Raw genomic sequence first — 23,899 nt, forward strand, 5'->3', positions numbered from 1 at the left:
GGTGACACAGCACGAGCAGACAGGCCAAGCTGGTTCCCAGAGGCTGCCAAACCTACTATGGGTGGGGCACGAGTGGAGAGAAAGAGTGCAGCAGGATGGCAAAAGCTGGCTGGGTGCTCCAGCCACCATGTCAGGTATAAACCAGGTCTCTCCTGGCACAGGCTGTGGCCGCTCTCTGCACTGGCACCACTCTGGGAGCAGGAGGGTTTTGGTTTCTATGTTGACTTGGGCACCAGCTGCTCCTGCTTCAAAGCAGCTCCTCACACTCGTAAACCCCACTTTTGAGTAGGTTTTGAGAAAGATCCAGTTCCAGCATCTTTTCCTCTGGGATCCCAGGGAAGTCTGGCCACAGACGGTTTCTGGAAGCTGTTTTGCCGTGGGTGAATGTCCCAGTGGTGTGGAGAGTTGTGCCTGCAGCACCCACCCAGAGCGCTCACCACCAGAGAAGTGCTTGGACAGCAGTGGCCCGGGCAGCAGGGCTTGAAGTTCAGCCTTTGAACACCGTGGTCCTTGTTCTCCTTCCCTGTGAGGCCAGTGTGAGCTGCTGCAGCTCTGGAGGGCTCCGAATCCCACCAGGGCCAGGGAGGGATGTCCCACAGAGCCAGGCTGAGGGGCTCGGGAGGTCCCCTCTGCCCCTCACACTTTGCTGTGTTGCCTCAATATGACCTTTTGGAAAGGAGGATGTCGATTTTCTGCCACCCAAAAATGAGGGCTTTTCCTAGGGCGGGGTGCTGGGTTGGCAGCTGGCCAGGGACAGCTGACTGTGGGACCAGCCCTCCTCCAGTGGCCCGAGTCAGCGCCACATCCTGCCCCAGAGCGCCCCTGAGCTGTGCCATCTCCCCTGTCCCCGGCGGTGCAGCTGGGCAGGTCCTGAGCACTCAGCAAGCCTCAGGGCAGGACTTGGGGCACCTGCCGGGCCCCCTGACCCCCTCGCCGCTCTGTCCCTGTTGGTCACCTCAGATCTGAGTCTTTGAGGGTCCCTGAGCATCCTGCACTGGGGAGAGGTGGGGTTTGACTTCTTCCCTGCAGATACCCTCCTGCGCTTCTGCAGTCTCCGCCCCGTCTGCCCAGCTGTATTCCCGGCTCTGCTTTCGCTGGAGCAGCCGTGCCACCTCCCGTCCCCATCCTGTCCCCTTCTCCCCCGCCTTGTGCACCGTTTGGGTGCCCTGCAGGGCTGCCCCGGGGTTTGCCCACAGCTCTGAGCCCTGCACAGCGTCACACGGCTGCTCCCAGCTGCTGCGTTCACGTCTGAGCTCACAAACCCACTACTGCAGGGGACAAAGCAGAAGCTGGGGAGTCCCTGCTCCCCGTGCCCACCCCCGCGGGGCTGTTGGACCCAGCCACGACCTCGAGGCTTTCTCAGAGCTCATTCGTGGCTGCATGCAGCAGCCCAGCGCAATTTTGAATCACGCTACAGAAAACCCCTCGTTTTTCTGTGTGCTGTGCCCCAGCGCTCTGCGGAGACATGATAAACCTGTTTCCTCCGTCACCGCTTTTTCTCTGTTTTGTCTTTTCCTCCCCTCTTCAGCCCCGCAGCCCTGCGGGAGCTCTCCGGCCACCCCAGCACCCTCTGCTTCCCTGGCACGCTGCCCATGCTCACTGCAAGCGGGATTCCCCAGCCCCGCTGCGGCACAGCGCCCGGAACACAAGTGCACCCTCCTCCTCACAGCGGGGGCGCCCCCAAATTGGCAGCAGGGACAGGATTTGCATAGGAGAGCAGAACGAAATGTGCTCGCAGGAGCTACAGCGACCCCAAATCCTACACACTGGGACCAGCGTGGGTCCCTGTGGTGCCCGAGCCTGGAGACCCTGAGGTGTGTGTGGCTCCTCAGGACCTTTCCTGGAGCTTCGTGCTCCCCCCTTCACAGCCATGAGCCCCTTGCAGCTGGGATGGCATCTTGCCCCAGGCACCCGCCTTGGCACAGGAGGGAACTCTCAGGGCGAGCAGGGACTGGGTGGCCTCTGGCACAGTTTGGCTGCAGAGCAGCACAAGGCTCCTGCCCGGTGACAGGAGGGACAGAACAGCATGTCTGGGGACTGAGGCCGGGCTCTGGGTGCCACAGGAATAGGAGGAAGGCCCTGTCCTGCTTCGCTGCGTCCCCACAGGCACGGGGAGCACAGCTGCCGGGGGCTGTGCCTGCGTGGCAGTGCCACACCATGGCACAGGAGGGCTGGCTTGCCTGCGCTGGGAGAGGAGCGGGATTTGCCTGCTGCCCATCGCTGCTGTAGCTACCTAGAGGCTGCTCAAGGTCAAGAGGAGCGTTACAGATTCCCATTTTTTCAGCCAGTCCTGGATAGAGACCCGAAAAAGGGAATCCAATGATCGTGGTGAGCAGCTGCCCCTTCCTTGAGCCACGGCCATGCCGCTGTGCCAGCCGTCATTGCAGCGCTGGCTGTGACCCAGAGGGTGACCACAAATCCCTTTCTTGTTCCACTGCCTGCTCAGAGCCAGGGGCACTTCGGGAGCTTAATGGCCACTCTGTAGGTCAGACCAACTTTGGTAAAAGCTGCACAACTCCCTCTGCATTTTAAATACTCCAGGGGCTGCCAGAGCAGGCAGCTGAGGCAGAGGGTACAAATTCCCCTGGCGATTAGCAGCAGAGGGGAACAGGGAGCCCGGAGCATTCCTGCAGGGCTTGATGCAGGAATGCCTTTGCACTTCTCTGTTTCTTTTTAAGACAGGCTGGCTGGCAGGTAAGGTAACCATGGCATAAGCCAAGTCATGTGGATGTTAAGAGTTTGCAGATGAGCCACAGGACAAGCTATTTGCGGCACAGGCACAAGGCTGCCAGCCCTGAGGATTGTGTTGGAAGCCTCTCTCCCTCCTGCTTTTCTTAAACCTCTTGGCTGCTGATATCTTGTAACTTATGAAACACCCTCAGCTCCCATTTTAATGGGGTTCCGGCTTTCCTGATCACAAAAGAGAAAGCTGGAACATAGGACTCAAGCCTGTTTGTCTTAAGGACCCCCAGATCAGGGCAGGTTATCTGGGATAAAGGCAAAGTTTATCTGGGACAACATGTAAAACCAGGGATGCAAGGCAGGCATTGGGGTGTGGGCTGAGCTGAGGCCTGAATGCCTGAATCAATTGAAAATTACTGCAAGAAAACACAATTTATTCTGAGCAAGCCAATACAAAGCTGTTGAAATCAGCAGATCCTCCAAGGTGAGGGACAGAGAAGTGCCGTGGTCCTCACTGACCAGGTACAGACGCACAAAAATCACCTCAGTATGTTCAAAATGCATTTTGCCTTCCATGAGAGGAGCAGGGGTGAGCACTGCAGAGCCCCCAGCACATCTGCCTGGCAGAATTCCCTGGCTGGAGAGAGGTGAGGCGTTTGGGATCTGGGCAGATGCTGCCCCTGGGAGCTTTCTCTGAGAAAAGTGCATGGATCCTCTGTGGAACCAAAATCACAGGGAGGGCCTGATCTCCCAGTCTTTGTCAGACAAAGTGCCAGGATTTCCCTAATTGCTGGGGCAGTTTAACAAACTCTGCCGAGGGTATAGAGCCTGTTCAGCTCTCCTAATCCCTCAGCTGGCATCACTGCCGGTGCCCGAGTGCACCCAGCCCTGTGCCAGGCACCCTGCCCGACCAGCAGCTGGGGCTTGGTTCCCACACCTGGGTGAGACACTCCGTGGGCAAAGAGGGGCAAGGCACGGTGAGAAACCAGACAGAACTGCAGGAACCCTTGCCAGAGCTCTCCAGTTCCAGTGTTGGCTGCTGGTCCTCTCCGGGTGGGAAACTGGGCCTGAGGTGGCATGTGGTAGGGCTGCATGAAGATGAAGCAATGCTGAAACACATTCCTAACTCCTCCATAAAGGATTTATTGCTTAACGACAGGATCATGAGGATAATGAGGAGCTAATTGAGGAACTTCGGCGTGGGGACACAGTGGGGCACCTGTCCCTGTCCCCTTTCTGCTCTGCTCTGTGCATTTGCTGCTGGCACAGGCAGCTCAGCTTGCCAGGGCAGCTCAGAGAAGCTTGGCCCTCACCTTCCTAGCAGCAAAATCCGCTCTGTCCCTCCAGGTTCAGTCACTCCCAGCCTCTATCACGTAGAGGACCCACTGGTGTCTGCTCTCACCCCTTTTATCTCCCCAACAGAGCTGCCGTGGGATGCTCATGAGCAGCTGAGTCCATGTGCACCGTGAGGGCAGGGTCAGAGCAGAGAGAAAAGAGCAATCAGCAGGTTCCCCAGAGCTGCAGCGGGGAAGCAACGCCCTCTCCCTCCTTCCTGGCTGGATTCTCCCACTGAGCCCCAGCTGCCAGCTGGAGCTGCTTGCTCCCAAGAGCTGTGCCAAGGAGGCCGTGGATCCTGTCCCTGCGCTGGGGCTCGGAGGCTTGTGCTCAGGCCAAGTGAAACAAAGTGGAGGATGAGCCGCTCCAAGGTCAGGGGTGATAAGTAACGCTCAGCACCGAGGGGAGCTGGAAATGGCAGCTCTTGGTGAAACACCAGAATTCCTTCTGAGTTTACATTCGGGGGGTCTGGCCTCCACCTCAGCAGGTGAGGAGCTGCAGAGAGGGCGGTGGGCCAGGAACAATCCCATGGAATGGCCATCATGGCTGTGAGGCACAACCGCCTGCCCACGAGCAGCTGCTGGAGCAGGACGGGAGGCGCTGGCAGCTGTGCAGGTTGGAGGGGGACTTGTCAAGGGGTTACACTGGAATACCTGGAAAAATCATAATGGGGTTAGGGCACTGACTGTCCAGCCCCACGCTTGGGAGGGACTCCGGCATCTGGAGAATTACAGGGGGAAAACAGTGAGGTTTATTCATTGCCCCTTCTCTCCCCCAGACCCGGTACAATCCTGCCTTCACGGGCCAGGCTGCCGTGTCAGCACTGCACACAAAGGGCTCTCAGTCCTCGGAGCCTGAGCCAGGGCAGAAGGATTTTTAACGCTTTAAATGATAGCCGAGGACTGGGAGGGATCTTGAGGCTGAATCCAGCTGCTGTCCTCCTGAGACCTCTGCCGTGGGAACACAGGTCTCCTCCCGGCTTTTGCAGCAGGAGCAGCTGTGGGGGTGAGCCGTGGGGCAGTGAGCTTGTCCGTCTGCTCCAGAAGCTCCGCTGCCCACTGGGGTGAGCTGGGTTTGGATTTCCCATCCCGCTGGGCACACTCCGGATCTGCTGCCTGCACCCCACATCTGAGCGAGGGGCAGCGCAGCGTGTCAGCTGGAGAGCCCCGCTGTCCTCTCCTGTGGGTGCCTGCCACCGCTGCCACCGCCCTGCTGGGGCACAACGTGTCCTGCTGCCCCCTCTCCGTTTCCCCACCCTTGCTGCCATCCGCTGCCATCCCCACTGCCTCCCGTCTTCCATCATTCCCATGGTCCAACCATTCAGTCCTCATTGCCCTCATCGCCCCCATGCCCAGTCCATCCCCGGTCCATCCCTGGTCCATCCCTGGGACCGGCCCCGCTCCCCCATTTCCCTATTCCTGGGTCCATTCCTAGGTCCATTCCCGGGTCCATTCCCGGGTCCATCCCCACCCCATCCCCAGGTCCATTCCCAGTCCATTCCCAGGTCCATCCCGGGTCCATCCCCAGTCCATCCCGGGTCCATTGCCGGTCCATTCCCAGTTTATCCCGGGTCCATTCCCGGGTCCACCCCTGTGTCCATTCCTGAGTCCATTCCCGGTTTATCCCAGGTCTATCCTGGGTCTATTCCCAGTCCATCCCTGGGTCCATCCCCACATCCATTCCAGGTCCATTCCTGCTCCATTCCTGGGTCCATCCCCGGGTCCATTCCCAGTTTATCCTGGGTCCATCCCCAGGTCCATCCTAGGTCCATTCCCGGTCTCTCCCGTGCCCATCTCCAGGTCCATCCCGGGTCCATCCCCGGGTCCAACCCCGGTCCATTCCCGGTCTCTCCCGGGCCCATCCCGGCTCCATTCCCGGTCCGTCCCCGTGTCCATTCCCGGGTCCATTCCCAGGTCCATTCCCGGTCCATCCCCGTTCCATTCCCGGTCTCTCCCGGTCCATTCCCAGTCCATTCCCAGGTCTATCCCCGGTCCATTCCCGTTCCATTCCCAGTCTCTCCCGGTCCATTCCCAGGTCCATTCCCGTTCCATTCCCAGTCTCTCCCGGTCCATTCCCAGGTCTATCCCCGGTCCATTCCCATTCCATTCCCAGTCTCTCCCGGTCCATTCCCAGGTCCATTCCCAGTCTCTCCCGGTCCATTCCCAGGTCCATGCCCGTTCCATTCCCGGTCTCTCCCGGTCCATTCCCGGTCTCTCCCGGTCCATTCCCGTTCCATTCCCAGTCTCTCCCGGTCCATTCCCAGGTCCATTCCCGGTCTCTCCCGGTCCATTCCCAGGTCCATGCCCGTTCCATTCCCGGTCTCTCCTGGTCCATTCCCAGGTCTATCCCCAGTCCATTCCCGTTCCATTCCCAGTCTGTCCCGGTGCATTCCCAGGTCCATTCCCGTTCCATTCCCGGTCTCTCCCGATCCATTCCCAGGTCCATTCCCGTTCCATTCCCAGTCTCTCCCGGTCCATTCCCGGTCCATTCCCAGGTCTATCCCCGGTTCATTCCCGTTCCATTCCCGGTCCATTCCCGGTCTCTCCCGGTCCATTCCCGTTCCATTCCCGGTCTCTCCCGGTCCATCCCCGTTCCATTCCCGGTCTCTCTCGGTCCATTCCCAGGTCCATTCCCGGTCCATTCCCGGTCTCTCCCGGGCCCATCCCCGCTCCCGCCCCGTCCCCGCCCCTCAGTCCCTGGCCGCGGGCGCCCCCTGGCGGCTCCCGGGCGGGGCGGGGCGGGGCGCGGCGGAGGAAGCGGGGGCGGCGCGCGCGCCGTGTCCCTCCGCGCGGGGCGGGCGCCCAGATCCCTCCGCCGAGCCGGTGGCGGCGGGAGCGGCCGTGGCCATGGCCCGCCGAGCGGGGCCCGCGCTCGCCGCGCTCCTCGCCCTGGTGCTGGCCGTGCTCCGCCGCGCCGAGCCCGCCGCCGGTGAGTGCCGGGGGGCGCGGGGCTGGGGGGGGGGAGGCTGCGGCGGGGCGCCGAGCGGGGGGCGGCGCGGGGGGGACCGGGCGCTCTCCGCCGCTCGCCTCCCCCGCGCTCCCGCCGGGGAGCGGCACCCGCGGCCGGGTGACATCGCGCGGGGGGCCCGGGACCGCCGGCGCCTTGTGCGAGCGGCCCCCGAGGCGGGCGGGGGCGGCGGCGGCGGGCTGAGCCCCGCGGGAGCGGCGGTCCCGGAGCCCCGCGGGAGCCGCCCCGGGCTGCCCCGGAGAGGGATGCGCCCGGCCCGGGGCGCTGCGGGAAGGGGCGGGCGGCCGGGGGGAGAGGCTTTGCGGCGCCCGTCGCTTCGCATACCTGCGCCGCGAACCTTTGTTGGGGACATTCCTGCACACACAGAGAGAATCTCCGCGTCTCCTCCTCCTGCTGCTGCTAATCAGTCCGGGCGCGATAAAGCCATGTGTGCGCATCTGAGGGAAGTGCCGCTTTTTGTCACTGTTCCCCCTTGCACGCTGGCGCTTGCGTTAATGTGCGAAGCTTGTCTGGAGCGCTGGTTCATAGCCATAACCGGGGGGCTCTGGTGCAGATCTCGTGGCGTTTCCAGCCGCTCCTGCTCCCGGAGTAAAGCTTGTGTGCAGCCTTGCGCCGCGTTAAGGCTATCGAGGACCAGCAGTCATTGATTGATTGCGTGCCTTCTCATTCCTTCCTTTTACTCTTGAGAGGTTCGTCTTCAGATGACTTGTGCACAGTGCAGCGGTGGGAGAAAGTATTAGTGGGAGTCGTTTGGGGATGGGCGAGCAAGACCCTGGTACTTTCAGTGCTTTTGTTGCTCAGCATGGCTTTGGAGTGGAAATTGTTGAATGGGGAGTTTTAGCCGCTTCTTGCTGGTTTGGATGCAGAACAGTTGGGTCAGTCAATCGATCTGTTTTGACTTTGAAATGGTCAAGTTAAAAATGGTCAGTATTGGTCTCCTGGGAGAAATGCAGTTGGGGTTTTTTTCCAGTAATCCCCTGTGAAAGCCGATTTAGTTTTGCTAATATGTTGCAAGAAGGTGGTTGGAGTTTAAAAAAAAAAAGCTGTTTCACAAATGTGTTTTGGCTAGGTTTGTTCAAAAGGAGAATTAAAGGGTCTTTCAGGGGTAGGTGTCTTAGAAATACTCTTTTGTGGTAGCATGGACTTGTGGTGCACAGTAGCACCGTCATTTCTGGAAATGGCTTGCCCAGTCCACCAAGATGGCAAAATACTAATTTTGCAAAGACTAAATATCGTCTCCACTTAGTGAAACTGTACTTTCATTCGAACAATTTAGCAGCTTATTGCTGGCCCTTTCCCTGAGGGGCTGAGAGAAGTACCTGTGGCATCACCTGTTGTCACTTGCCTGGCTACGCACGCCTGAGGTGGCCGAGGTCCTCCCATGCTGCCGAAATTTTTTGCCTCGGTGGGTGAAATCTCTTCCTGGTGCTGATCAAAGGCTGGTCGGCAGAGGTGACAAATCCAGGCTGAAAGTGACTCCTGTTGTTGCGAGATACTGACCTGCATCTGGCCAGTATCACTCCCTGGGAGTGGGAGCTGTGGCTTGAGTTAATGGGAAAGGGAGAGATGAAGTCACCGAAAGGGTATTTTCGGGTGCATATTCAACTGGCTTGATGCTCTTGTGCAAGAGAGGGCAGGTACCTGATGTCAGCCCTCTTGGTCAATAAACAGGAGGCTCCTGGATGCGCGGAGCGCTATGGCTTGGGCTGCTCAGCCTTGTCTCATCATGCAAGCCCCATGGTGCAGCAACTGGCTTTTCCAGTTTAGTTTTGCAAAGGGCTGCAGTTGAAGGTGCAGTAAGCTGGGGTGGGGCAGCAACACCTGCGCTTTTGGTGAGGATACTTACCCGATAATTGCTGTGAACCATTCCCTTCTCTTTGGGGAGGCAGAGGGATCCTGGCTGTCGAGCCCACCCTAATTACCAGCTGTCTTAACTCTGCTGCTCTGCCTCGCCAGGCTGCTGCTGCTGCCTGCCAGCCCGTGCTTCTAACAGGTTACAACCCACTTTTAATCGCTGCTGTGCTGGCGTGGACTGCAGCTTGAGGTCTTCAGAATTCATCAAGTGAAATTTGGAGGACTTCAGATAACGCTGACAGTGCTGGTCTGCTTGATATGGATTTGCTTATGGGAGAGCAAGTTCGACTTGATTTTTTGAAGGTGTTGCCGGCTATCAAATTTGTTCTTATCAAAGATGCTGATTTAGACTTTCAAAAGGGAGCGTTATGAAAATCTGACTAACTCGCATCACTTCCTGCAGGGCATCACTTAGTCAGATTATAAATACGTGAAGATCCTCCTGCTCCTGTTCTCAGGACTTGAATCCTTGGGAAAGGAGGACTCGTGCCTCTGGTGGCATTTGGCATTTGAATCTCTTTCAGTGGATGGGTTGGGTTTTTGTCAACTTCCACAGCTACTTCCCTCCCTAATTTTTTTTTTTTTTTTATTTTTAAATTATTTGCTGCTGTTGCAATAAGTGGGTGATTCCCTTCAGTAGATCCTGTTCGGGTTCTCCCATTTCCAAAACTGGTGTCTGTGCCATGAGAGAGTATGGGTGGCTGGCCTTTGAGCCCGGGACGAGGAGTAGGTGGAAAAGCAGTAGCAGGACTCAGGCAGCCTTTTTCTTCTGGGAATCTACCTTACCTGGCTTCAAAACCAAGCAGTTACTGTAACTGTACGCATAGTACGGTAACTGTGCAGTAGCTCCAGGTGAAACATCGTTTCCTTTGAGTTTGTACTCTTGGCTAACGACTCTTCAGTGGAGCATGGATACAGTGATTATTGTCACCCCTACTTTGGGACACCTTAGGGAAACGTCATCCACGTTGTGGGAAAAAGAGCTTTCTGTTAAAAAGTAATGTTGTGGATTTTTTAAGTCCTCAGGTTCTCTGAATTTGCTTAGAAATCGCCTCTCCAACAGAAGGCGAGGGCTTGTCTAGCAGAAACAGTGCTTATATCATTCTAAGCAGGGTCATCTGAGATCTGCAGAAATAATCGTTGGTTCTGTTTAGAAAATAGTCTGTTCCTAGGGCACATGTCCTTTTTTTAGACTGCCATGGGGATGAAAAAAGAGCTTTGTATCTCAGAAAGGCACGGGCGCCTGCTGTTTGTGCCGTGCAGCAAGCCTTGCCCTCGCTCCCTGACGGGGGAAGCGCTGCCCGGCGCGGGCTGGGATAACATTTCTGCACGGGCACACATGCTCAGCGCTCACTTTAATAAAGATTTAGTGCTGCGGAATGACGGAACACTTGGGAGAAGAGGCGAGCATGGCTCCCGCCTGCCAGATTGCCATGGAAACACCAATACCTCTTCAGCTCTTTAATTGCCTTCCCTACATTTTTTTGTTGAAAACTTTTTTTTTTTTTTTTTTCCCCCTCCTAACTGAGTGCTTTATGTTGCAGTTCTGCATTTTAGGCATTTTGGCTTTGTTTGGAAAACTGCAGATGGGGGAAGGCACAGAACAGTAGTTGTGTAGGGAGATGGAGAACGTGGTGACTGATAGTCTTTTAAACTGTGCTACAAGTTCATCCTAAATTCAGTATCTATTACAATGTGAGTTTTTATCTATAGTTTTTCAGCAGCAGCAGTGTCACATGAACTGCATCTGATATGTATATCAGTGTTCCTGCAGCTTCCTGGGCCAAAGACCCCAACGATGAAAGACTTCAACTCTACCTGTGAATCCACAGGATGGTTCCCAGCTCTGTTCTTAGGAGGGTTAATTAGTAGTTTTTGCTGGTCCTAGGTGTTTGAAAGAGAGATTTGAACCAGATGATGGCAGGGCGTGGGGTTCTGCATGTCCAAGAACATTGTGTAGTCAGATTGGCTGTTGGCATCCTCAAATTAAAAAAAACCCAAAAAACAACAAAAAAAAATATCTCCAAACCAAAACTGATTAATGTCTTCATGTTTACAGGCTTATTCTTCTGAAATCCACTTAAATATTTTTCTTTTCAACATTTTTTGCACTTGCCTGGAGTGTTAGTGAAGGAAAGCAGTTTAGATATTAAAGTTTTCTCTCCCAAAAGGTGTCGGGTGTTGGTTGAGTGCCTTCACACTTCTCTGAGCTCTGCTTTGCTTCTCAGTTGATGAGTCTTGCATTAGCCAATTGATTTCAGGCTTTTGTGTGTAAAAACAGTGGAGATGTCTTAATCTGATTAAAGCAATTCACTTTACAGACTGTTTCCATGCCCTGTAGACAAGCTTTGTCTTTAACTACTACCCTCAGTGTGTGAAGTGCAAACTGGTCAGCTTGTTTAAATTCCCCAAATGTTAATGGTTTCTAAATCTGAGCTGAGTATAAGGCTTTACTGCTTTTTCACAGTGAAGATTTTTACCAGTTTGCTTCTTTCCCCCTCCATGTGCCTGCCATAGGATGATCTTCAGAGGAAAAAAAAAAAAAAAAAAAAGCTATTTTCCTATTTTCAGCTAGCTGGTATTTGCTGGTGGTTTCTTCCCTGCTATATAATCTCACTGGAGCTGTAATCTCTTGAGGTTAGTGAACAGCGTAATTAGTCCTTTGTGGTTTTCCTCCAAAATTTGGTTATCTTTGGGTATTTTCCCCGTATGTACAGTGCTGCTTACTCCTTACCAGCTCTTCCAGCTGCTGTGGAAGCATTTTGTCCCTTTCTGCACACGGAGGGCCTTCCTGCAGAATGTACCTCATGTTTCAGCATTAACTGCTTTCTTCACGCTCTGTTCTTCCTGAAGGGAATCAGCAGCTGTCTTTCTCTCCCTTGGAATTTGAGACCCCCTTGATTTGTTGTGTGACTGGTGTTTCTGGCCACGCTGATGGTCGTCCTCCTCAGAGCTGATCCACCTCTGTCAAGCAGCCCTGAGCATGGGATTTTCCGTGCCTCGTCTTGTGTTGCTGTTGTTTGAGGGCTCCAAATCCTTTTTCCTCCTCTCCCTTCACGCATAATGGGTAGCACAGTTGAACTGACAGGCTGATTCTCATGAATCTCAATCAAGACAGAAAATTCACTGGATGCCTAAAGGTTGTAGAAACCTATTTTTGTCCTTTACTTTCTGTCTACTCTTAAATGCATTTTCAGCTTGACTTTTTTCCTCCGTTCAAGTAGGTTGTTTTCCACCCACTCCCACAGGAAAGCTTTTGAAGCTATGGGCAAGCTTTAACCATGTGGGACAAAGGTCTCGGTTCTGATTCTGGGTTTCTATGAACATAATGAAACACTTATGGGCAGAAAGAGGAGAGAGGCAGATGTAGTGTCCTCCTGGGGAGAAAGCTGTACCAGCAGCTCAGCTGTGTTCTCCGCCAGGACATTTCTCTCCCTTATTTGAAATAAAACCTCTGGTCAGAACCTGCGCCTTCTGAAATGCAGGACAATCAACCACAAAGCTTTATAATGTCTCTTTCTGACAGCATTAATTGTTTTGGTATTTTTCATATCTATTTCTGCTTGACTTTCTCTGAACTTGTGGGCAAGGAGTTTATTGGCATTACTTTCCTTTGGGTAGTTAGAACAAAGCCCTTTCAGACTTGCTCTGGTTATGGCTCGAGTTCCCTATAGCAAAGTTCTCTCAAAAGCTGAACTCTGACACAGCTTCTGATCTTAATCCTACACTATTTCTTTTAAATTTATAGCCCAGAAAATATTTGAATTCATAGTAGGCAGATGACGTATGGAAACCAAATCACAGCATCCAGATCATCTTGGCGTCGTAAAGAACGCTGAGGCAGAAACTAAACTTTTCTTTTCCCCTTAGATTTTAACTGTCTCTTTAGCCAAAAAGAAGAATTTAATCTAGGCATAATTGCGCCCCAGTTGTGAGCTTCAGGTTTGGATGTTGAAAATTGCAGCGTTCCTTATAGTGTATCTTGTGCTGGTTTTACAGCAGTGGCTATCTGGTTTTCCCTCTGGCCTTGGAAAATAGTCTTGGTAGGATGTGAAATGTCAGGTTAGGGTTTGTATCTCGGTGCAGGTGAGGATTGGTACGGACTCCAGGCTGGTGGTGTCACTGCAAGTGTTCATCTTGCCTGCACTCAGGAGCCCTTTTCTGAGAAGTCCTTCAGCCTTGGCTGCGGTGACTGCTGGAAACTGGGTGCTCCTCTCTGGAATGGCCTGCCCTCTCCAGGAGACACCAGTCTTTTGAAAACCAGGGCGTGTCTTCCCAATATCCCTGTAATGTGCCTAAAATTCATGAGGCTAACCTACCTTCTGACGGGCAATGGCGAGCCAGAAAACCACCCAACAATTCACCATTTCTGTTTGTGTTAAACACAGAAGAAAACTGTCAAAAGCAGCTGTCAGGGCCTTGACAGTGTGCTGATGCTGTCTGTACATGGCTTCTAGAAAAGTGGCTTTATCTTTTCAAGGCAGGGCTGCCTTCTCTCATGCTCTCATGTACTCTGCTGTACGCGCCAGAGTATTTCCAGTTCACACAATGCGTGCAGCAGAACAAACTTTTTATGCTGGCTGAGGTAGAAGGTAGTTTCTGGCACTTTCGACTCTTGATCTCAACATGGTAGAAGAGTAGCAGAGAAGTAGCTTCTGAAGTGATTTGTGTTGAAATGCCTTGGTTTTGCATGTGTTGTGAAATTTTTATGAAAGATATAGTGAAATACAGGAAGACAGTGCTTTGTGCACAGAAATGCTAATTTTACTGTGAGAACTGTAGTCTTCTATTTCCCTTGTGATTTCTTTTTTTTTCCAAGAGAAGTCACATGACTCTCTAATACTTATTTTAATATAGAATATGGCTACATTTACATTCACTTCAGCTGTAGTTGCATTTCAAAGTATTTCCATTCAGTCTAGAGCTGAAAAAGTACAAAGTATTTTTGTCTTTGTTTTCTTAGCTTCTTTCACTTCTGAATTACTATAGACAAAATATATCCCGTTGTCTCTGTGAAAGAACTCTAGAGGCTGGTAGTAGTTTAATGACCTGCTAAACAGCAGTTCAAGGTGGGAATAATTTGTCAAAAACCCCAGGAAAATTAATCATTACTTTGGTAAAGCTTCTCTGCTGTGTCTGTATTTGCCCTAGCAAACCAAGTTGGAATCCTTGGTTGGGATCCTTCCTGTGACCCCGTCAGGCTCTTGTTCCCCTCTGTGTGGCTGTGCTGGAAGGCGTTTTTGGCCAAGTGCTGGTTAAGCTTTTACCATGTGAGTTACAAAATCAACTGGCTGCTGCTGCTCAGTTCTCACTGGGGACGCGGGTACTCGACGAGATTACAAAATTGTGTTTGAAAGCACGAGCACAAAAGAAGTAATCCTCTGAGTATTTGCTTCACTGGCTCGATTGGTGTGAAAAGAATGGAAATTTAAGGTGCTGAGATGAGAATACCAAGGCTGGTTCCCCTCCTGGCCCTCTGAAACGTGGCACGGCTCACTTTAACCCTCCTCCAGCTCCCTGGAGTAGCCCGGGTGGTGGGAGTCCCTGGAATGCCGACACTTTCCCTTGGACACAGAGCAGTTTCTCTTGGACACGGTGTAACCGAGCCCTGCTAACTAGAGCTAATCTCTGCTGTGAAAACAAGCTGCTGCAGTGTTAGACAGCAGCAGATGAAGTTTGGAGTCAAAGGCGTGCGGAGGTTGCGGTTAAACGGGATGGAAATGGTCAGACAGGTGCAAGTCAGGCGTTTGTGCCGCTCGGGGGGAATGCCGCGCACAATCCGCGGGAATATTTCTGTCGCCTGGTAACCCTGACCCCGCGGGTTATCTGAAAGGGGCTCAGAGTGGAATTTTGTTCATTTCCTGAGAGCTCTGCAGAAGCAGCGCCATCCAAGTGCCCCCTTTTCAGAAATCAAGTTAACAGCAGCAAGCATACTTGTATTGTGGGAAGCACTGATAATTTTCCCGGGGATCTGGGTTGAATTTAACCACGTTCTCTATAGGGACTGCAAGCGTGACACGTTCCTATAGTGCCTCGTACTGCGTGTGACCTGTTTGTGTGCTCCAGGGTTATTGAGAAATAACACTTCAAGCCCTGGACTGCAGAACCAGAGTCTGTTCCAAGCTGTCCAGTTGCTGGACTGAATTTGGTCGGGCTGCAGGGAGAGCTTAGCGGGACTGCTGTGTTAACTCTTCCCAGTCCCATTCCTTAGTCACCAGCGCGTCGAGCTCAGTGGTGGTTTGCACCAGTTTTCCCTGATGCCCCTTGCTGTGTTTGTATTGCAAATTTAGTGCCACATGAAGAAAGGAAAACCATCTTTATTAAAAATAAAAAGGGGGGGGGCAGTCAACCCTCCAACAGCTGGCTGACGAGTGGGCAGTTTGGGTGGTTGGATATTATTGATGACTTTAATTAAGGTTGGTTAAAGGCTTTTGCAATAAGGTTGTGGAAGGGGGTCCATAAAGGCACGGAAGCGTGTGAGTTTGGGGCCAGGAGACAGAACTGGAGGCTGGGAAGAGCTTGTGACTTCTTGGTCTGTGGAAAAGTTCAGGACAGGACCCAGCTGATCGGGTTCTGAGAGCTTTAGCTGGTAGTTTGGTGCAATTCAAATGGCAGGCTGTGGTCTGCGTGGAACGGCTCAATTTTTGTGATTCCAAAGTGCCCTCTGCTCCTGCAGAGTCTCCATCCTTCTGGTCACTTTGGAGTGCTGCTTCAGGTCCCTGTGAAGGGAAAAGCACTTGCCAGAGCTGGAGGTTCCATCAGGACAGACCTCACTGGAGCTTCCTGTAGACTTGGATAAAAACTGGCTGGCCCTGAGCTGTGTCATACTTAATGCCTTTTTGAAAACACAGCAGCAGAAGCGTCACGTTTGAGTTACAGAGGATCTCCTTAGACATACCAAATCCTTGGCTGAAAGTTTGTCAGCTGCTCTGGTGCTTTCCACTTATTTGCAAACACGATCCTGTCTGAAGTCAGAGGGCCACAACAGTACCTGTTGCAGCAAATTCTGGGTTGCTGGTGACAATCAGCAGGTCAGCTCATGAGGGGCAGAGGCCCCTGTTTCAGTTCCAGGTGCCCCTAGAGACAGTAAAAAAGAAGGAAAGGATTTGACGCAAAGTATTCTGGAAGAAGGCTCGGGAGTAGCTGCTTTGTATTTCAGAGAATTTCAGTCCAGAATTCTGATCAGGAAGTAGTAACTGAGGACACTTAACCCAAAGTATGCGGGTGCCAACACGAATGTCTTTGGAGCTTGCTGAAATAACTGCACGCTTTGCTTTGAAAACCCAGCTTCAAGAAATTCTGGAAAGATTTGGTTGCCTGATGAACAAATCTGTATTTGATTCCTTTTTCAGTCTGGCTCTTTTGATGCTGCCAGAGATGAAATTCAACAATGTGATAGTGTCTTTGTTTTTGTTCCAGTCCTATAAAATTTTCGTTCCCCTGAATACGCTAATGGAGCTTTGACCTGACATGTATTGTAGCTATGGGTTTGATGGCTGTTTTCTTTTCTTTTCTTTCAGCTCTGCAGTGTATGGATGACTCCAAGCCGTGTGTTAATGAGGGAAAGTGCATTCCATATCAAAATGGTACAGGATATTGCAAGTAAGTTGGTTTCATTTCTAATCAATTTAATTACCCATTTTCTTTCCTTCAGGACCTTAGCCAGAAAGGAAGTGTGATTTTTTTTTTTTTTGAGATTTTCTTGCAGGGTTCTTTCAGCATCACGGTTTTAGCACAGTTGGTGTTTCTTTAGAATGCATTAGTTCTTGTGTGCTAGCTTTTTGTAGCGTAAGGAATCTGAGATTCTTGTTCAGTATTTGGGTTCGGATCTCGTCAGTTGGGTTTCTTTGCACTCGCTTGGGAACTGAGGCCAAACCCATCACAGAGGTAAACTCTGTACCTTGTTTCCAGACCCACAAGCTAGGTTGAAACTTGCTCTCCATCTTAATAGCTCACCTTACTTTATAGAGCTCCAGCCTCAATTTAAATATTTTTGAGGTTTTTCAGAACTATTCTGCACTCTGAAGTGTGCCAATTCCCTTCTACTGCTTGAGAGCAAGTAATACATGTGAGTTGCTAAAGCACTCTTAACAACCCCCCCCCAACCAAACATCCACATTTGTTTGCATCTTGTAAATTGGTTTTGGTAAATGCTGACACCCATCTTCACCTTGTGGCTGCATGGGAAGCTCATCAGCAGGAGCTTTGGCAGGGTGTGTGTTATCTGGAGAACATCACATCTATTTAAATGCAGTTCACCTTTCAAACTGCAGTACTTAGATTTTTTTTTTTTAATAAAGTGCTGATTTGCCAAAAGATGATTTCTCTTTGTTTGGCTGGGTTAATTTACTACGTCTGCAGTAACCAGATTATTTTCTAGAGGTTGTTTACTTCATCAGTTCAAGTTGTGTCATTTTCTAGCATGCTAAGACATTGTCTTAGTGCCAGCATTCTTTAAATATTAATGAATTTTCTCCTGTTGATTTGGCTTGGCCAACACAGAGCTATGCTCCTCGCACTTCTTTACACTTCCATCTTCCCTAACCACAACCTTTAGTTCTCTATTAATGTGGTACACAGAGCTTGATGTACTTAAATTGCACCTATGGCGCACAAAGGGGAAATCATAATCTAATTGGAGGCTCTCCTCAGGTTCAAATCAATACCTGATGTGCAGAAAGGCCACAGAAGAGCAAATATGTAACTCGTTATTCCCTCTAAGCTTCTTCTAAAATTTCTAACTCTTGCTGGTTCCTATTTTTTTTTTCCTTTCCAGGCTTTTATATTGATGTCAGCTTAAAGAAGCTGCCCTTCTGAAAAGAGAGCAGGAACTTTTCCTGCTTTTCATTTCTATTTTGAGACTGAAACAGAAATAGGTGTCTTCTGTAGGTCTTTCTGGTGTGCACTTAAGCATTTAAGTCTGGAGCCAAAGTATGTAGGTCGCAATAAAGGTAATAAACAAGACTGGTATTGATGTTGGTGCTGCTTTTGCCTTCTGCAGGACATTTTCTCCAGCTTGAATGTTCCTCTTAACCACGTCTTAACAATTGTTTTTTACAGCCTCTGTTGGTTCATCTGATTAACTTCTGCACTATTTGTGGTGCAGTCCAGATCTTGACGCATTTCCCTCATTACAATGGCAGCTTTGACCAGTGTTACATTTTTTTTTTTCAGCACACATTTACAATAATAATGTTGCCTTCCTCCTTGTTGTGCAAAGTGTTCTTGCTGGTTTTAAACCTACCCCTCCTTCAAGAAACAGCTCAGCTCCTTTGCAGGTGCTGTAGTAACTGGAAAGGCTAACAAAGAGCTGTATACAGAGATTAGTAAGTGTCTTTTGGTTCTGGCTCAAGAACACTTTTTTTGCAGAAAGGAAGGAACAAAGTAGCAAGACCCACCTCAGTTGTGGAGTCTCTACCTTTAGCAAGCTGATTCTTAGCATCCTGTTTTGGTTTTAACTTTTTTTTTTTTTTCTTTCCTGCACTATGAGGAACTCTGAATAGGGGAACTTTCTCCCCGGTTTAGTAACCTAAATGACTTTCTGAATTTTTGATGGTTGTGAGAGTAGAAATGTTTTGCTCAGGAAACTGAATTCATTACTAAAGCAAGTGGCTTGGCTTCTAAGTCTGCAGGATCTCTCAATGATTAGCAGCATCTCCACCCCTTCCACTTTCTTAAAGTTATCTGCAGTACTTCCTTTGCTGGGCAATAAGTTATTATAACAGGCTCTCTTCCTCTTTCTCTATCTCCTCTTGGCTGGCTTGTTTGTTGTAGTGTGTGCTCAGGCCATCCCGTCAGTCTTGCTGTCTCCTAGGTGAGCTGCTGAGGGAGAACCTGCATCAGCAATAACCAACTGTGATAAGATATGAGTAAGCACTGATAACAAAACACCTAGTCTAGATATTTGGCCGAGCAGTGGATGGCAGCATATTGCTGCAGCACTTCCTTTGAACGTCCCGTAGTGTCTACTCCATTAGAAGAGAAAGCTGCTTTTCTGCTAAGAAACCTTCATGGCGGCGTGTCTGTTATGGGAACAGTGATTGTGACCCCTGTAAGGAAGCCGGGGTTGAGCTTTATCAGATTGCTGCTGTGAGTGCCCTTTAAGTAGCTCTGTTCCCCTGGTGACGCTGCTGGCCCAGGGCTGTCCTTCTGTGGCACTGCTCGATAAAGTTACTGACCTCCTCCGACCTTGATTTTATATTTAGAAAATTACACATTCCTGTGTTTGCATCTTCCAAAGACAGATTTTTTTTGGTTTTTTTTTTGTGTGAGGGCTCTTTTCTGCACTCATTCAGTGACTCTCATGGTGAGGATGCAGGCCTTATTCCACAGAATATGTCTGTATCTGCAGCAGCACTGGAGGGGACCCGTCCTTCCAATCTTTCCTGGTGCTGCTTTGACAAAAGGCAGGTTCAGTTTGGAGTTTGGCTTTGCTTTGCACTGTGATGGCTGTTTTGTTGTTGTGATGGGTGGGTTTTTTTCCCCCTCAGAGCATCTCTAGGCAGCCTTTTACACACTGCAGTGTCAAACATGAAGGAACCTTCTTCTATCCTCTCATATCCAAGGAGAAGCAGGGTAACAGCTCCTGGTGGCTTAATGCTGATTGTGACCATCACAGCAAAGCAATTTCTTGTTTCCCTGCTGCTGGATGACTGGGAAGCAGCAGTGGGAAGAGTCCCTGGGGCAGTGCTGGGAGCTTGCAGCGTTTCTGCAGTTGCAGCCGGCTGGGCAGGAAGGTGTGGGCACAGGGAGCTTTTCAAGGACAAGCAGAGCAGAGACTTTGGCATGGCTGCCTGCTGCTTTCTGAGCACCAGGACCTGCTCCGCTGCAGGTGGGTGCAGGATGGGGCAGTGCCTCTGCTTGGAATGGGGCAGGGCCCAAGAGCAGAGAGTCTCTTGACTGATTTCCCCATGTTCTACAGCTGCGGCCTCTCCCAGCTTCCCACCCCGGTGGCAGGGAGCAGAAGCAAGGCTGTGCCAGGGAGAGAAGCAGAAGTGGGAAGGGAGTTGACATAGGGGTGCTGCAAGGTTTAGGGAGGAAACTGGCCCTTGCTGCTTCTTGTGCTTGGCAGGCTTTGAGGACTGAATTTTTGACCTTAGGACTGTTGCAATTTGTGTATCCAGAAGGGATAGCTGTACCTCTGTGAAACCAAGTGCTGCTGTAACACTGAGGTCTTCTGTTACTCCTGATGGTGTAAAAAAAATCAGAGCTGTGCTCAGTCAAATGGGGACACCGGAGTGCCAAAAGAACAGTCTCCTGCAGCACATCCTTTCCTGCCCCAAGCTGCCAGGGTTTGCACAGCTTTGTGCCTCTGTCTCTTCAGTGAGCAGCGTTTCTCTCCCCGTGTGCTGAAGTTTGTGCACCTTTTCCATAGCATGATGCAGTTTGTGTGTCTTGTGTGTAGATTGGCAACAGGAGGACCTCTAAAAAATGCTAAACTCAAAATAGCAATGGCATGGCAATAAGGGGCTTCTGTCTTAATTCTAGCTACCAGTAACTTCAACTCCCTTGCAAGGTTTTTGACCTACCTTTCCTTCAAGATGAACCTTCATAAATGAATTTTAACTTGGATTTAAGAGGACTTCTGGGGCTGAAGGCAAGATCCAAGACCGCGGAACTGCTTCTGAGACTGCAGCTGATATCTGCTTGGGATCTATCTCAAGAGACTAATCACTCCTAGGCTAGTGAATGGGGAATACCCATAGGAGACCTTGTAGCAGGATGAGGTCTGAGAGTTTTCCAGAAGAGGCTAAATGCAGAAGTTGAGAAGTTGTCCCTTTCTGAGAATGGTTTGCCCTTTTCTGTTTCCTTCTGTCTCCTTTCAGAAGTTAAAGGAGACCCTTGAGACCAGGCAGAGGAAAAAGGGGAGAGTACACGCACTGCTAGCTAGGATCCTGGGAACAGAGCAGTGATTTTCAGTCACAGTTTTTTATTGTGAGTTACCTGTGCGCACCAAAAGCTCTTCAGAGCTCTGATGGGCCAGAAAAGCTGAATTAAACCCTGTCTGTTCGGGCTGTGGCTGCTGTTGCTGCACTGTGGAGTGGCTCTCTGCAGAGGCACTTTCTGTGGGCTGGGAACAATAGCTGTGTGCTGCTTTAAAGGCAGGGCAGGGAGGCCGTCCCGTCCCGGCGCTCCATTCAAAGTGTGACGCATAAATGGGCGCCTTGAGACATGGGAAGGAGCGTTTGTAAAGCTAACCAGAGAATCCTGTTCTCCCTCCTGAGAGGAGCTGTAGGTGTGGGAGTCAGAACCCGGGAGCCAGGGGGAAGTCTGGTTAAAATCTGTAACAGAATAGCTGGGATCCTTCTCGCCTTAGCCATCAGAGGGAATTTTTTAGCCTCTTCGATGAAGCATCTTCCAATCAAAGTGGAGGGAGAGCTGGGCTGGAGGGGGGAGAGGCAGGGCTACGAGGAAATGCTTCCCTTTGCTGTTCAAATTAAAACCATCTGCTTTCTTCTGTGCATCTCCAGATGATATCATGGGCCTGAGTAGAAAACTCCCATGAAAATCAAACATCTGGAAGTCTGGTTAAAATTGTCTATAAGGTGCATTTGAAGAGACTGTCTCATGAATGTGCCCGAGCAGATGAGGAAGTTTTTCCAACAGACCAGACATATTTTCCAGAAGTCTGTTGAAAGCAGGAGAGAACTAAGTTTTGGAAGGTAACTTTGGTGTAGTTCTGTGTCAGAAGAACCACAAGCACAGCGTTTGTGAGTATTCCACCTTGGCTTGCAGCATTAGGTGGTTAGAGTGAATGCAGCCCTCTGGATTTGTGGATACTTCGAATTTGGATAAATACCTTCGTTTCGTTTCTACGTCTCTTGTTTAGCTTCATGAGAGCCTGAGCTGAGGCAAATGAAGGCTGGAGCTGAAAAGGAGGAGGGAAAAAAAAAAAAGGCTGAGCTCTAAAGTATTTGTGCTGGAAAGTAGCCCAGAGAGAGTAAAGGAGAAGCTTTAATTAGAAGCAGCTGCATAGCTGATGCAGCCCACAGGACATTTTCCCATTTCAAACTCTGTAGCTTTCAGAAATCATGATTTGAATTAAGTTGTATGTGAAATTTGTTCTTAAAAGATTAAATTCCTGTTGAAGTAGGCTGAGAGACCTCATGTGCTTCTAGAAAGTGCCAGAACAAACTTCATCTTCCTGTTTCTTTTTCTGAGTGTTAAATGGAAAACTGAGGAGAAACAGTGGCTTTTATTTGGAAAAGATTTGGTTTCCTGTTCTGATCATGTCATTTGGAGCTGACACAAGCTGCTACAATTTTAAGCTGCTCTGTAGACAAGTGGGGTTTTTTTCCCCTCTCTGAAGAGGACTTGAAAGAGTAGGTTGGGTTGAGAGCAGAGCAGGGGTGGTGGGAAGCTGGAGCTGCTGTTGAGTTTAATCATATCCTATAAAAAAGTCTGGACTTGGACTGCATGTTTTCAGTGTTTGCCTCTGTTCTTAGAGAAATGTTGTGGTGCCCAACATGAATCAGGAGCAAATACTTGCAGTTTCGTCTACACCAGCATTAAGAACTAAATTACTAGTATTTGTGCCTAGAAATGTTTTTGACAGGAGACATGGTTGAAAAGCTGGACTGTAGGTTTTTTGTTCTTTAACGTTCAAAAAGGATTCCACTGAATTGCTGGAGGGCGAAATTGCATCACTCTGTGACCAGGCACTTCTCCAGGAGGAGAACAAAATGGTGGGTACAAGGGCCATGGATACCTGACCTACCATCTTTCCATGGGCAGGCATGTTCCTCCTTCCAAATAAAAAGAGCTGAAGTTAAAAGAGGTTTTGCTGTTCCCTGTCGGGAGCACTCCCCCGTGTTTTTCTGATTAGCCTCAGAAGATACCAGAACAAGCCTGGTCTTGGAGTGCTCTTCAACTTTGTACCAGAACATTTGTGTACAAAGTGCTGGGCTGTTTGTTTGTGGGCGATGCTTGTCTCAGAGCACATATCTCAGCTTTCCTTTTAGTTCCTACCAGCAATACTCTTAATCAGTGTTTAGGCTCCCTTCTCCCTCTTGTCTAGGGGCAACAGCCAAATGCCCCTTCCAGTGTCCCTGAGTGTTAGGGGTTGGAGAGAAGACATATTTTGGGGGTTTATTTACTTGTGGACAAAACATGAGATGTTCCTCTAGACTTTCTGGTTTGCTTTACAGCCTTTCAATGAAAAAGCACTTTAGCACTTAAATTCTAGGTGTGTTTTGGTTTATTTTGTAGTTGCTGGTGGAGTTGGAGGAGCTCTGATGGGATGGCCTAGGTGGGTTCTGTGAAGCTCTGGTTTATTGCTCTTTCCCTTATGGTGAAGGGAGCTACAAGTGCCTGTGCTGTGCCGTCTGAGCAGCTTGGTGCCGTGATGAAACCAGGAGAAATCCCCGTAACCAAGACTCGTGAGACTCTGGAACTGAAGTTCAGCTTGTCTTGACACAACCATGGGCCGCACAGCCATGTGCAGAGACACGGCTTAGCTGTGGCTGCCCAGCCAGCCTCTGAGCAGGGCAGAGCTCTGTGAGCAGGCTCCGGTGCCGTGGGAGCTGAGCCGTGCTCCAGCTCCTGGCACAGCTGTCTCTGCTGGCTGCCAGACCTCGGTGGGATCCAGCTCCTACAAAGCTGTGCTGTAGCCCGCTGGCGTTTGGACTGCTTTCCAAGCGAAGCAAGGAGAGGGTTTGGATGTTAAAGGAAGCCTATAGCCCGTGTGGTTTAGGCCCAGAATAGCCCAGGACTGTCTCTCGTGTGATGTGGCTGTGGCTCACGCTGACCCACAGCCCTGGGCTGCTGCACCGAGCATGGCGCAGGAGGCAGAGGGTGTTCTGCATTGCTCCTGTCTCAGGATTTGCTTTCTGTGACTTTATTAATCCTGCAAAATCTCTCCTTTCATGTCTACTCTCGGGCATGAAGTTGAAAGTATTAAGGTATGGTGAAAGGAGCCTCATTTGGGTGTGGGCAATGGTAAATTGCAATTGTGCACGTATGACTTTCCTGCTTTAGACAGATGGCTAAGCCTAGTTAATAAATTTTAACATGAGAAAAAACAGTTGTGGTCATCAAGTAATGACCCCTTGCATAACTTGGA

General features: G+C 50.6%; 1 protein-coding gene across 2 annotated transcripts in view; it reads left to right on the forward strand.

Annotated features, from left to right (window-relative positions):
* The first annotated feature begins 6,769 nt into the window (after window positions 1–6,769).
* NOTCH2 (notch receptor 2) overlaps window positions 6,770–23,899 on the forward strand; it is an 83,010-nt gene continuing 65,880 nt past the window's right edge. Inside the window, exons 1-2 of one of the 2 annotated variants that reach the window (XR_005257747.1) lie at window positions 6,770–6,945; window positions 16,359–16,440. Coding sequence is in view for 1 of the 2 variants with exons in the window: in XM_038143974.1 (XP_037999902.1) it covers window positions 6,864–6,945; window positions 16,359–16,440 (164 nt within the window). In the remaining variant the exon portion in view is untranslated. The remainder of the gene's footprint in view (window positions 6,946–16,358; window positions 16,441–23,899) is intronic. The other variant, XM_038143974.1, reaches the window with a different exon arrangement.

This window comes from Motacilla alba, chromosome 8 (assembly GCF_015832195.1).
Source record: "Motacilla alba alba isolate MOTALB_02 chromosome 8, Motacilla_alba_V1.0_pri, whole genome shotgun sequence".
NCBI classification, from domain to species: Eukaryota; Metazoa; Chordata; class Aves; order Passeriformes; family Motacillidae; genus Motacilla; species Motacilla alba.